Here is a 14,441-nt window from a genome sequence, read left to right as displayed (position 1 = left end):
GAGCACTGCTGCGGCTCTAAGCGGTCGCGTGGAGGCCCGAGAAAAATAACATGCCACCACTGAGTCTTAGTCATTCTTTGGCTTAGAATTCCTAGTACAATTTTCAAATCGACACTTCAGAAAGACCTTCATTTGTTTAACCGCTGAACCAAATCTAATCCATATCCTAGATAAAGGATGCATATTCTCGTGACATCCCAAGTGACATTTTCGAGCAGATTGTTAGCGTTTTTCGAGTTGCTGGAAGCTTAAAGAGCAGGCTTAAAATTGGCTTAAAGAGCAAGCGATATTGCAGAGTTTAAGCTTATTATAACAGTTGAAACGTCAGTGTGAAGCGTTTTTTCTGGTGCCATTTTGAGAAATGTCATCACGTTGTGCACAAGCTACCGGCCCAAAACAAAACATGCGTACTGTTCAATCCATATTAAACAACAAGTTTATTATAAAACACTCTTTCACGTTGTTTTGTTATTTTCCCTGCGTTTCTCAGCTATTCTGATGCTCCTGGATAGATCGTTTATTTCTTTTTACTCAGTGTTTTGGCTGTTGAACACCGAGGACGAAACTGCAAGCTTCTTGTTTGTCCGGCTTCTACCGAAGTTCTGACATAAACTTCAACGCTTCAACACATCGTTGTTCACTCACACACCCATGTTTTCAAGCGTTCATATGAGGCAATGGGTTCAATCGAGCTGTTCGCAAGGAGTTTAAGCTAAAAATGTAGAACAGTTGTCACCTGGGATGGATCTTTCATTTTACGCATTAGCACTCCCCCCCCCCCCCCCTCCACCTAAGGAGTTTCAAGTTTTAACCTACCGAAAACTACAGATAAAATGTTGGCGCTCCTACCGAAATCCGCCAAAATAATCTGACCACACTGAAGCCCAAGGTGGTTAAGGGAATACGACCGTTTACGTTGACGTTTTCTGCTTGTGAAATCGAGCAACCATTACCCAATGGACAAAATAAAGATTTTGTCCGGTGTATTAAACTAACCCGGCGCTCTAGCACCAATCGAACACGACATCGAACATGAAAAATGTATGGGATTTGACATGTTTGTCTTGTTTGTTTGTTTGTGTCTGACAGTGCACCTCCATATGATTATATGGGTTTGTTCGAGTCGGTTGTCGTGTTCGATTGGTGCCAGAGCGCAGCCTAAGTTAACTGTACCAGTTTTGGGCAGTGTACCTACCCAAGCGCCACAGATAAGCTTAAACGACTGGAAAATTGAATATCCATAGAAAAAAAATGAAAGCTCCACAGCTTCATTGGTTTGATCAATAGATGGCGTATTACAACTCATCATTATATTGCTATCCTTTTCTTGCAATGTGTTACGACAAGTTTCATCTTATCATGACCTATATAGCCTTCTAACTTTCTGAGCAAAAATCTATATGAATGGTCGCGTGGTCAGATACGTGGGTATCAACACCATCGACCATTACTCAAATCTCACTTGCTTCAGTGCTGGTGGTTTCCATTGGAGTTTAGTATTTAAACAATTGTATTGCCGTTCTAGTTCTAGCGATGCATAACTTCAATGCGAAACCATACAACAGTACAGAAGAAATGAGAAAGCTCTCCTCCAAGCGATGAAGCTCAGCTGGTTGGGGTATCCCACCAACAGATAGCGCCACCAGCTTTTTTGCTATTTGTAGAATGCATGAGTCGTTTGCCGTCTGCTAAACGAAGTCTTTCTATATTCCGTTTAGGTAGAGAACTTGAGTCGTTTAGAAGCCGTTTAATGGTCGTTTAATGGATTTGTGGCACTTGGGTATTAAATATTTTATACTAGTTTAATTTATTCTAGCTTGAATGGAATTTTAAAATCACGATAAACAAGTTATATTTCACTTTAAATGCTGCCAAAAATAGGTACACAGTAAATGTTCATTTTTAACAGCTCAATGTTGTGGGCTTCTGCCGAACATTTATCGGAAGGCCTGTCAATTTTTTATATGGTATATGACAGATAACGTCGGACAACTAATCGCAAGTCCGACGTTATCTATCAAATCCCAAATATAGTCGAGCGCCGTTTATCCAGGCTCATCGAAACTTGACCTCGCGCGGATATGCTAATAGCACGGATAATGAGTCAAAGAATATATGTGTCGTGATATCCGCAGCTTTCTTCGCCAATTACAACTACATTCGCTTTTTCCATTCTACTTTTTATTATCTTTTTCTTTTCCTCCCACTGCTGTCTCATGTTTCTCAGGATGCTTGTCGCTCTTAACACTTGTAAATATTTTAATTGCAGAAATATGCATTCACTCATTTTATTAAATTGTCTTTTTTGGTAAAAACACGAAAGAAATAATAGGTTGTTTTCTGTACACTGATGTACACAAAGGTTATACGTGTAAAAAAATATTCGACCACATGTCCTCGGCGCGGAACAGTGTGTTCGAGAAATGTGCCGCAGATTCAGCATTGCATCCGATGAATTCAGGTATCATCAACGTTTTCAAGCATCATACCGCAGTCTTGGCCTTGGCTAAGACAGATTCGGCAAGGGGTCCCGTGGTCTTGAGATAAAGTGTGAAACCCTGTATGACCGCTCTCGTTAACATTCGTCCAAAAACTGATCGCTGTGTCGTTCTCTCTCTCCGTCGTCTCCAAAGCTCTCTCCGATTTCGATCGTCTCTCGTGGTCATCGCTCCAATTCGTTTCTCTCCCGGATAAACGGTGCTTCTCTGTAAATTTCATGCGATAAAATCGGTCGTGAATCGCGTATCTCGAGAACAGACTGTACAGGTCAAACTTTATAAGTACGATAAATATATTAACCTTGGGAAGAATGTCAAGCTGCGCTCATTTCAATCCTTTTTTCCTTCTGTCAGTTTTCCAAATTCATAGAACAGCGAAAATCGAAAAATCTTTGCAGATTTGCTCAAGCAAAAATACTTTCTGCAGTCGTTTTGTATCAAGATATATTTTACTATTTTTTTTATACATACGATCTGTGAAACGTGTTATACGTGCGTAGTTCGGTTAAGATAAACAAGTTTTGTAACTATAATTTGTTTTCGTGCAGATCTTCTACTATCTGCTATTTGGCACCTTGTATCGGATTAGTTCCAGTTAATACACCCAAGGGTAAATCAGTTCCCGCGTTACATACAAGAATATGCAATGTTACGTGCAATATTGTTTTTTTTTTTCTTTTTAGACACATTTCTTGTAATATCAATGAGTAAAATGACAAAAAACAAACTCAATTTGACGTTGCCACCTGGTTCCGTGGATGTTCCTGCTGGACAACAAACAACGCCAACACCCTCCTTTAAAACTCCATCAGGTACCGAATACGTGATTGGAAAACACAATCTTTTGGGAAAAGCTAAGAACAGCATCGATGCACTTACCGAAACATTGGAAGAACTTGAAATGGAAGAAAGTGCACGTAAACGCATTAAAGTGTTTCTCAGTCAAAAAGAAAAAATTGGCGAACTCAGTGATGAGGATTTAGAGAAACTAGGCGAGTTGGGTTCCGGAAATGGGGGAGTTGTAATGAAGGTACGTCACATTCCTACGCAGCTCATAATGGCACGCAAATTGATACACCTAGAAGTAAAACCTGCAATCAAAAAGCAGATTATACGAGAACTTAAGGTATTACACGAGTGTAATTTTCCGCACATAGTTGGATTCTATGGCGCATTCTACAGTGATGGAGAGATAAGCATATGTATGGAATACATGGATGGTGGCTCATTAGACCTAATTTTAAAACGAGCAGGAAGAATCCCGGAAGCTATTTTGGCAAAAATAACATCGGCAGTACTGAAAGGACTAAGCTATCTGAGAGATAAGCATGCCATTATGCATAGGGATGTTAAACCGAGCAACATTCTTGTAAATAGCAGTGGAGAGATAAAGATTTGTGATTTCGGCGTTTCCGGTCAGTTGATTGATTCAATGGCCAATTCTTTTGTAGGTACTCGAAGTTATATGTCGGTAAGTATTCTGTAGTTGTTTTTTTTTCTTGATGGCCATAATAGCTAGTTCCATACCATTACCTTTTTCTTTCAGCCCGAGCGCTTACAAGGAACGCATTATTCTGTTCAATCTGACATATGGTCACTGGGACTCTCTTTAGTTGAAATGGCGATTGGAATGTATCCGATTCCTCCTCCAGATGCAAAAACATTAGATTTAATATTTCAGGAGCGTGGAGAAGACTGCTCTCCTGGACAAAGCATAATTGAACCTAAACCAATGGCTATTTTCGAACTACTGGACTACATTGTAAACGAACCTCCGCCTAAGTTAGAGCACAATTCTTTTACCGACCGTTTTAAAAATTTTGTTGATCTTTGTCTAAAGAAGAACCCCGAGGAGCGTGCAGATTTAAAAACACTCATGGTAAGAAGATTCGAACATTTTCTAATGAGTTTATACTTTGAAAATATTTTTTTTTATCTTTTAGAATCACGAATGGATTAAAAACATTGAAACGGAGGACGTTGATATTGCAGGATGGGTGTGTAAAACCATGGATCTTGCACCATCTACGCCCAAAAGAAACGCGTCACCATTTTCAAATTAATTTGTGCAAGGGTTTTTTGAGTTGTATGGGGAGCTTTTTTAATTTGATCGACGTTATGGAAGGTCAAATAACACGAGACATTTACTTTGCAGTTCATTGTGGTTTAGTACCGGAGAAAAATAACTTCAGTTTATGTATTTATTATAACATTTTTTTTAATATATTTAACCTTTTTCCACTACGTTTCTATGAGTCATCTTAAAAAAATATATATAAATATATAGGCTATAGCAGCGGTCGGTAAACTTGCGACCGGAACTAAATTCTACAAAACAACTTTGTTGAGTTTCATGTGAAGAGCCAAATTGTTAAACCATGAGCAAAAATGTGTAAAAGTTCTTTGAAATATATGAACTGTTTACAGCGACCATCTCGATATCAAAAAGCCGTACCTTGCCGATCCCTGGAATATAGCCATCAATCTAAATTACAATAAAGCTATATTTTTACCATCGAGTTACTTAGATCACAACTGTGATCCAGCCAATCACACTCAAATTTTTGATGAAAAAAACCTAATGGAAACTCAAACAAATTCAATAAAAAAATAAATGTGTAAAACATCTCGATTCGAACTATAATGATTTCAAAAATTTAACTCGACTTTTAATTTTTTTATTGAAATCGCTTGCTTTGGGCTACGAAAATGTAATGCTCGTCACACCGCCGTGATTTGCGAGCATTATTCGCACCAACTTTGTCAAATGCACCTTACGCTTTAGATTGCGCTCTCCCCTGTTTCTATTCGTTGCAAGGGTGAATTTTGCCTTCTTTCTTTATTGCTGTTTATCTTTCTCTCTACGTTAGATTTGGCGCAATGTAATTGAAATGAAGTAACCTTGTTCAGAAAACCATAAATGTTACGTCATGGTGCAATGTCTGGTGATATATGTACAGTTCGCGCTCGGTAATCCGCACTTGATCAATTTGATCATTAGATCCAAGTGGAATTTAGACAAGCGGAATGCAATCTACCGCGCTCAGATGTCGTGTTTTCACTTGACGTAGCTATACTTTCATGAGGGCTGTTGTTTGTTCCTCACTTAATTTTGTTTCATCCTCACATAATAACGGACAATATAAATTGAACTTTTGCTTGTGAAAACCACATGTATCCGTTTTCCAGAATTTCGGTAATTTGACTGCAATGACTGCAGTAGCACTGAAAGTTTCTGATATCTTCATTCACGAATTTTTGAATTAGGAGTGATCCGTTCTAAGCGTGAATTAAGAGTAATAATATTTATTATTTATTCGATGTAACACCGGTTGCTCTAAACCGGTGTCTACTAGATTACAACTAAAATATTGCTATTAGCAATCCACCACAAAGTGGATCTGGAATGTGTGTTAATAAGCTTAATATGCAGATAATTATTTAACTTTAAAACACAGAAGAAAATAATGTTCGTAAAAAAACAATCCAAAATATGGTTAAATTTAAGGCACATATATTGTATTTTACTCCATGCTGATCATTTTATTAATCGCTTCAAATCTAGCTACTGTTTTCTCATCGTAAGCTAAACCTACAGTTATCTTAAAGATCACCAATACTGTATGTGATGTTAAAAGCGCATATATTTCTACCAGTTCCTTAAAGTTGTGAACCATACAAACAAAATTAAATGGACGTTGCGAATCATAGGACCTTGAATAACCTCATGTTTAACTACATAGTTAAAATGAAAATCGATGTCAATACAAATCCAAAGTAAGTTCTAACACCCTTCACATTTAATGTAGTATATAATAAGTATACACAAATCTGTAGTAGGCAGGGCACGCGAGATCCTATTTCATTGCTATTGAAGCCATAACATTATTCATGATTTTTTTTAATCTTTTATTATAAGAACCTTAGGTTCAGTATAGTGTGTGTCAATTTTCCTAAGTTATTCGCTGCTATTTTAACCAGGAATGAAAATTAGCATATTTACATTGCACTGACACTAAATTTACAACGATTGAATTAGTTCAATCCCACGTCTTGACTCTTTGAAAAAAAAAACCTGCAAACTTATTATCATAACCGTACTTTCAATGCAATATGAAGACAAATATTCCAAACATCTTTTGCTCGTAGCTCTACATAAAATAAACTAAAAACTATGAAATGTTACTAAAACCCAGTTAACCATTTATGTTACCAACGATGCGACACAAACATGCATAAGCTGCATGGAAACAAAGGTCAGGGCAAAAGCAGCGGTTTGAAGTAAACACGACAAAATATGGCCGTAGACGACGGCGGCAGATCCTGACTACGGTAAAATGTGTTACATTCCTTCTCAGTCAATTTATCGAATACCGCAGCATATTCACGATGAAACGATATAAGATCGATATCAGCCCTGCCTATCTCGACGAATGCTAGAAATAACATGTCGCGGTAAATTGAGTGCGTTCTATCAACACCTCGATGTTTCAGCTTTTGTCTCTCATTGGCTAATCGTTTTACCGGAGTTAACAAATCGTTGCAACGAATAGAGGCTATTATTTGTTGCATCACACTGAAGAGGATATGAAATTCAAAAAATAATAACAATATATTGCGCAATTCATCTGGGATGCCACGTAAATAATAAACTTGAAATACTTACGATCGATTAATCGACGTTTGATCAGTGAGTAGAGCTTTCAATAACGTACTATCAGGTTGATTTTGACGCCACAACATATACATTGCCGGTCCCGCCTCAGAATGAAGTCTAGGATTGTCCCACAAGCAATGGACTTCAATTGATTTTACATTACTTAAAGGATCGGCTTTGTCATCCTCCTGATAAAATATAGATTATTATTGCAATTCTTGGAAAATTCTTTTACATGACCCCTACTTACCTGATTAGGTAGAACAAGATTTGCAAGATGGGTGTTAACATCAATCCGATCCATGAACCATACTAAGTTCCAATATATAATAGGATGTTCCTCAACAAATTTTGTTTTAGTTAGTGCCAGATCTCCTTCTTCACTTAGGATGTTTTCTAATTCTTTCCGCAATACGAGCGGATTTAAATATGGCACGCTTATCATGTCCTGTTGATTCTTTGAAGACGTACGCGGTGAAGATTTGTCTTCTCGATGGTCCTGATTTTGATCTTTCGAAATTATTTGCACATTCAAAAATGGCACTGTCACTTTGCTACATGCATTACATGTGGTGTTCAAATTAGAATCTTCCGCCGACCATCCTGCCATAACGTCTTCGTCATATAAGAGTACTGAACAATTGTGGCATTGCGAACAAGATGTTATTTCTATTAAAACATCTACATCTGACTCTCCTCCCTAAAAATAAATTTTGATCCAATGTATGCAATGTATGAATACATATTTTGTTCGCATAGAATTTACCATACCTCTATAATTATAGGATAAATGTTGTCCGGAAATGTTGGATATGCATTTAGGCTGCTAGTGGATGTGGCATTCTCACCCAAGGGAACTAAATTATTGTAACTGGATTTTCGCGATTCGCTAAAACGTCCCCATAGGTCAAATTCACTGGACACACGCCTTGAACGGTTGCCATTTAATGCCATCGTCGTATCGTCGTGTTGATGAAGATCGTTTTCTGAACCATGGCCATTTCTCTCTATCGTGCTGTTCAAACCGGTACCAGTCTTTACAGGCGTTGTATTTGCCGATATGGCTTCCTTGATATCATCTAATTTTTTTGCTACGGAGCTGGCAGCACTTTTTATGCTGCTGATTCCACTTTGTATAATTTCATTCGACTTTTTCCCTGTGAGACTGGGGCTAAAAAAACATAATGTAATTATAAAATGTTGCAATTTACATTTTTCGCTTTCTTACAAAACAATATACAAGATACATCATCTATTATTTCTAGATATTGTTTTCACTAGAACTCACCTTATGTTAGTAATGTTTTCTATCATGTTTGTTGATAACGATTTCAAGTCTTTTTTCATTGACATACGTGCGGGTGAGTATCGGCTATAACGTTAACAAAATAATAAAAGAAAACAAAAATAACTCTTGCTACACATACAAAATACATTCTGCAAACAAACACAAAAACACACGATAGGTAATGTGTGTTAATTCAAGGTAATAAACTAGTGCATTCAAAACAAGAACAACTGTATCAAGCTGGCTACAATATAGGCTTAGTTAAAAAAATGAATTTAAAATGTAACAGAATTACAAACATGTGTATTTTCTTAAACTTTCATTTACTCACCCAAAATTAAATTTTAATGTTGACCCCAAACTTCCAAATCCTGATGTGGCTGTGCTGGTCATGGGCATAGTTTCTGACCGTTGCATGCTCTTATTGAGTTGTGTAGAATCGTCAAATGTTGCCGAGCGCTGTCCTTTGAATAAAATGGGTTGATCGGTATAAATACTGTTGTTGTTACTTATTTCACATCGATCAACTGTCTCATCTACAGGTTCGCAATTGATCTCGCTCTCTACAGCTGCATTATCGTTTAACGCGCCTAATGGATCACCCTGCGTGACCAGGGTGCGAGGCGATATTCTGTAACAAAGAATTAGGATGTGTCACTTCACACTGTTAACATCGACCCATATATGTCAGTACTTACTTTGTGGGACTGCCCTTTGGATTAGTTTCCTTCGACAAATTTAACGCGTCATTAGTACTACTTTCTTCTTTTTCATTAAACTCGAGTGTCCTCTTTGCTTTAATTCCATCGCCTTTAATTTGCTTTTGTAATTTATCTATAAATTTCGAGTCTCCAGCAAAACTATCAACTTTTGCTAGCATGCGCGGACTAAGGTCACAAGAGTTCGTAGGTGGTGTTTTTTTATATACAGCAGTTGATTCTTTGCCATCACTCACAATTGCGGCATTGGACTGTAGTTTGTGATGATGGTTCGCTTCGCCGCTAATCAATAATCCAGCACTCGATAGTACATCAGAAGATTCTTGATGTCCAGGGGTTGTATTTTGCCTTACAATTGCTCCAATTCTTCCACGAAGCTTGTCAAAAGCCGAAAAATCGAGCGTTACATTGACATTTTGTTCTGCTTGCGAATATCCAGAATCCAGGCTAGTTCTCGATGCGCCTTCGACGGACTGTAATGTACAGCCTATCACATTATTTTCGTTTGATAAAGAGAGTCGTCGACGATCGGCGCATTTTTTGCCTGCTCGTTTGAAATGTGCTGCGCCAATTACAATATTACGTAGTCTATTCCAGCGCATTTGCGAAGATAAAATTGAGTCTGATGGCCACTGAGCTTCCAAAACGCACCGATTATAAACACCATACGTCAAAGCGTTAGGTTGAATACCCGATCTTTTCATTAAGTAATGCAATCGAACGGCCAAGACAGGAAGATTGTGCAATCCGCACAGTTGCATCATAATGCGATAGCAAACTTCATCACATGGTACCTTCAACCTGCAGGCTTTGCTAAGTAAATCGTATGCCTCTTTTAGCACCGAATGCTCGCGACCGGTATTTTCTGATATCAAACTTGGTAACACGATGAAGTATATAGAGTAGCACGTGGCAAGCAAATGTTTTGCCCACAACTCCGGATTCCCTTGATGTTTACGAGCCAGCTTTTGAGCCGTTTTTATTTCATGCTTAGTTCGTCGCGCCATCGGAGATCCCGGTGCTAGACTACTATGTTGCTGAAGTGCATTATCGATTACACTTCTGCGCGTTTGCTTTAACAACAATGGGTCAAGCGTAAAGGAACTGTACGTATACAATTGATCCGACAGACCTGGCTGGCATTCGGGGGGCAGAATAAACTTAGTACGCTCACTACTCTGTCCCGAGTCCCATTCAATGAGTTTTATCTCAGTTTGTGTATCTTCGTATGCACTAACTTTTTCGGCACATTCATCGAAAAATGCTAAATTGTGGTCACTGTCCGAAACAAATGAACGCTCTTCGATAAATCTGATGAACATTTGTGTTTTCATGAGAAGCTGAAAAAATTTATGGTTTGTTTTATCGCGAGATCGTAGAAATGCATCCATACGAAACAATGCACTAGGATCCGTTGCACCAATCGTAGGCGCCTTCGATATAGGTACCAGATAATCTCTGTAACCCTTCAAAGTACATGCCATGAACTGCAAAAACGCTTCTTGGATCCGTTGCTCTAAATTTTGTTCTCTTTTTCGCTTCTTCAAGTCTCGATCTAAGCTATTGCTTGAATCACATCCATGATTTTGACTCATTTCTTCCAAGTTACGCAGAGTCTGGCGAAGGACCCTAGCCGCCCTTTTCGGCAACAACTTGGTCGTGAGATGTTTCTGCGATTCGCACAGGCTGATATTATTTGTATCAAGATCCACACAAGTCACATCGTTTGGCGGTTCGTACAGATCAAAAAAACGCGAATCTACTCCAATTAGATATGGTAATGGCGCGTGCAGCACCTCCGCTAAGCCTAGTGGGCATAGAGGTATATATGGACACTGCCATTTGAAAGGAAATAAAAACGACGACACTGCTTCTGCTACTGCCGTCAGTATTGCTGGACGTAATGAATGTATAAGCAACTTTTGTTCTGTTAAAACCAGTAAAAGCACATGCAGACAGTTTTCAGGGCCAAGATTGGATAGAAGTTGACGAAACCCAGCACCACTCCGTGGCAGAGGTGAATCTTCTGGTAGCGTTAAGAGAACTCTATTGTTACTCAGCGTAGAAAGCTGTAGCAAAATGCTTGGGGAAGGAAAAGGCACCTCATCGAGCAAATGAGTAATATACCGTTCGATAGGCACAGGTAGTTTTTCGTCGAGAATAGATAATTGCTGAAATTAATTTAAAACTTTTGGAGACATGTTCTTCAATAGCTGTGATTTTTGTTCTTACATGTAAGAATTGAAGCCATTTCTCAAAAGTATCTCCAAACGGCCATCTTGACAAAATACAAATGGATTTGTTCACATGCAGTGAATGGGTCTTATGCGACTCCTCAGTCCAATCCAGTAATTCCCGCTGTTGTCCATTTAAATGTTTTTCACTAAAAGAAAAAATAATATAATGTAGCACGCTTACCCTAACTATATAGATTACGTCTCACTCACCTGAAGTCCTCGTAGAACGTTAATGCTGATCCATAGACTTTGTATGTTCCATCGTTAACGGTCAAAACAAACGTACTAAAGATAGGCTGAATGGGTTTTCTTTTCATCTATAATATAATAGGGGAAGTTAAAAAAAGATTAACGTTTAATTAATGGCCGTTTTGAAAAAAAAAAAAACAATCATAATAAATAATTTACCTTTCCGTCCCCTCCCGGTACATGGGGCCAAGTTTCCAAAGTTGTACCCATTGGTAGACAAAATAACGGTACACTTGGACACAGCGTTAGCGGAAAATCGTTATGATCATACGTTGGATAACGATGCAAAATTTCTGGTTCGTAGCTGATCAATTTCGGACGGTTCATTGATTTTTTATAACACAAATAGACATCACTTCCCATGATACCTTTGTTAAGTGTTTTGTGGATCATGCAAAAAGCATGAGGTGGTTTTTCACCTTTTGAAGGTATCACGACGCACAAATCAGTTACAACAAGTTCATTGCAAGGCATATCCGTGGTAGCACGTCTAAACGTTAGAAATGTTTTGGCAGAGGAGTTGTTTACATTCGCCAACCGATCCCCAGGTGTACTAAGAACGATCTCGGCATCGGCCATGATACGTTCTGCGCCTTCGTACATCACACCTATATCGACCAAAGGCGGCTTATCCTTTCCACGTCGATAGTAAATAAAGCAACCGATGGTGCGCACAGAACCGTAATTTAAATCGGCTAATAGTCCCGAGGGGGTGTTTTCAAGGATTTCGTAATCAGCAGGAATTTTTTCACCAAGAGAAGGAAAATATACTCCTATGTCTGTTATTGGATCGATACTGTTAGTCGATCGTAAGTGCGATGAGTCGTTGAAAATGTTTTCTTTTAGCAGTTTTGGCTGGTCGGTCATTCCAGCTACTACAAAGTAATCTGCAACGCGCCTTTCCTCCATCGTTGATGATATTCCTGCAAGAATGTCAAACCCTAAACAGTGATTATGTGGTCATAAATCTTAAATCTTGTATGTTATATATTTATTTCTAAATAAATAAACAAAAAAAACAAATATATATATATATATATATATATATATATATATATATATATATATATATATATATATATATATATATATATATATATATATATATATATATATATATATATATATATATATATATATATATAACGTAAAGCTGTTGAAGTAAATAATAATGTAATCCTATTGATCATCATAATCATACTGCGTCTGAGCCACCATCCGCCAAAACGAATCCCTTATCCCAGTCACAGGGAGAAGGGTGAGGCTGACAAAATGATACTTGAAAGTGAATTGAAAATAAATATCAGAGATCAACTATGATCAAACTTACACTCTAACCAAAAACCAGATCACAGTTGTATGTATACTGTTAAATTTGCTCACTTTCCAATTTTAATTTTTTATCTTCTTCTTCTTCTTTTGCACAGCAACCGCTGTCGGTCAAGGCCTGTCTGTACCCACTAGTGAAGTGAGCTTGGCTTTTAATGACTTATTGTTACCATAGCAGGATAGTCAGTCCTACTACGTATGGGGGCACGGTCTATTCGGGACTTGAACTCATGACTGTCATGTTGCTAAGTCGTAAGAGTTGACGACTGTACCACCAGACCGGCCCGATTTTTTATAAATTTTTAGACTCCCTATTTTTAAAAAAAAAAAAAATGTAAATATAACATAGATGGATCTTCATGGACCGATTAGTTAAGAGAAGTTTCAACTCGAATGATTTTGTTTATATTGTTTTCTGTAGCCATACCAAATACACTTGCTCAGTCACGGCCAGTGTTTGTAGGCAATGCCGACTCAATCCAAAAGGTTTACTCAGATACACAGACACTAACGCATTATATATATAATACATAATTATACACACATACAACACGTTTGCTGTACGGTGCAATTTTGTCACACCAGTATGCACATGAAATAAATAACACACAGGCCTTGGAATTTGCAATAAAAAAACAGTTTCTGTGCAACAAGAAGTATCTTCTTGTGTGACTCTTTCGCCAATTCAACATGTTGGATTGCGAATTTGCACTTTCTTTTATTTGCATGATGCTCCCGGGATGTTTCCATGGTCTGAGCACTGATCAATCTGATTTAACAGTTATACTTATGTGTATATTCCAGCAGTTTATGCTAGTTGAGCATTAATTAAAGAAACTAATAAGCATAACCGAAATACATTTACATTTTTTATCGATTACGGTCTTTTTACTGCTAAGCAATCTATCCGATCGCACAATCACAGCCACACCTTCTACAATTGTCACACAACACTGTATATCAAGTATTAACCATAACCCAATCTTACCAAGTTTTTTGTGCCTGTATTTTAGAATCGTTATAACTTCACAATTATTCAAATGTTCGATTATTCAAGTTGCTTTATTAGTTCTCTTCGTACGGAAGTGTGAAGATTATGTTCATGTTTGTTATTTTCACCTATTCTTTCGTGATGCAAGTGGATAAATACCATGAATTGTACACATTGGCAATAGCTGTCAAACTTGAAGATACAGTGTGTTCCAAAGTAACGCAATTAACCCTGTTATTAGCAACCAAAATACACTAGTCCTTACAGCCGTGTCCGTATCTGTGCTGCATCAGATGCGATTTGACAGGATTTTCCAATCGAATAAATAACCTTTGCCACTGATCTCAACACCTTTGATTTCGATCAAAGTGAGTGTATATATCAGGTGGGCTTATGGTGTTCTTTCTCACCAATACATCGACACACAATTTGACGGTTTGTTCCATAGCAAAATCTAGTATGCCTTGAAGTTT

At 37.8% G+C, this 14,441-nt stretch overlaps 2 protein-coding genes across 6 annotated transcripts; one reads left to right on the top strand and one right to left on the bottom strand.

The window, feature by feature from the left end:
• Positions 1 to 2,844: 2,844 nt before the first annotated feature.
• Positions 2,845 to 5,142, top strand: LOC120947396 (dual specificity mitogen-activated protein kinase kinase dSOR1). Its single transcript, XM_040362700.2, has 4 exons — positions 2,845 to 3,108; positions 3,182 to 3,969; positions 4,045 to 4,377; positions 4,442 to 5,142. The coding sequence occupies exons 2-4, from the start codon at positions 3,202 to 3,204 to the stop codon at positions 4,559 to 4,561; spliced, it is 1,221 nt and encodes a 406-aa protein (XP_040218634.1). The 5' UTR covers positions 2,845 to 3,108; positions 3,182 to 3,201; the 3' UTR covers positions 4,562 to 5,142.
• Positions 5,143 to 5,788: 646 nt separating this feature from the next.
• Positions 5,789 to 14,166, bottom strand: LOC120947395 (DENN domain-containing protein Crag). Of its 5 annotated transcripts, none has more exons than XM_040362697.2 (11): positions 13,966 to 14,162; positions 11,808 to 12,589; positions 11,610 to 11,716; positions 11,395 to 11,545; positions 9,142 to 11,333; positions 8,775 to 9,074; positions 8,444 to 8,527; positions 7,927 to 8,326; positions 7,406 to 7,855; positions 7,165 to 7,343; positions 5,789 to 7,074 (listed from the first exon to the last, which is right to left on the bottom strand). In XM_040362697.2, the coding sequence occupies exons 2-11, from the start codon at positions 12,555 to 12,557 to the stop codon at positions 6,756 to 6,758; spliced, it is 4,932 nt and encodes a 1,643-aa protein (XP_040218631.1). In that variant the 5' UTR covers positions 12,558 to 12,589; positions 13,966 to 14,162; the 3' UTR covers positions 5,789 to 6,755. The 5 variants fall into 5 exon arrangements, with proteins under 5 accessions (XP_040218631.1, XP_040218630.1, XP_040218632.1 ...); XM_040362696.2 differs by having other exon boundaries at positions 11,808 to 12,571; XM_040362698.2 differs by lacking the exon at positions 13,966 to 14,162 and adding an exon at positions 13,843 to 13,923 and having other exon boundaries at positions 11,808 to 12,571.
• Positions 14,167 to 14,441: the final 275 nt, after the last annotated feature.

Source organism: Anopheles coluzzii, chromosome 2, assembly GCF_943734685.1.
Source record: "Anopheles coluzzii chromosome 2, AcolN3, whole genome shotgun sequence".
In the NCBI taxonomy this organism is placed as follows: Eukaryota; Metazoa; Arthropoda; class Insecta; order Diptera; family Culicidae; genus Anopheles; species Anopheles coluzzii.
The sequence above is the reverse complement of the archived record's forward strand: the minus strand, read 5'-3'. Positions and strand labels throughout refer to the sequence as shown.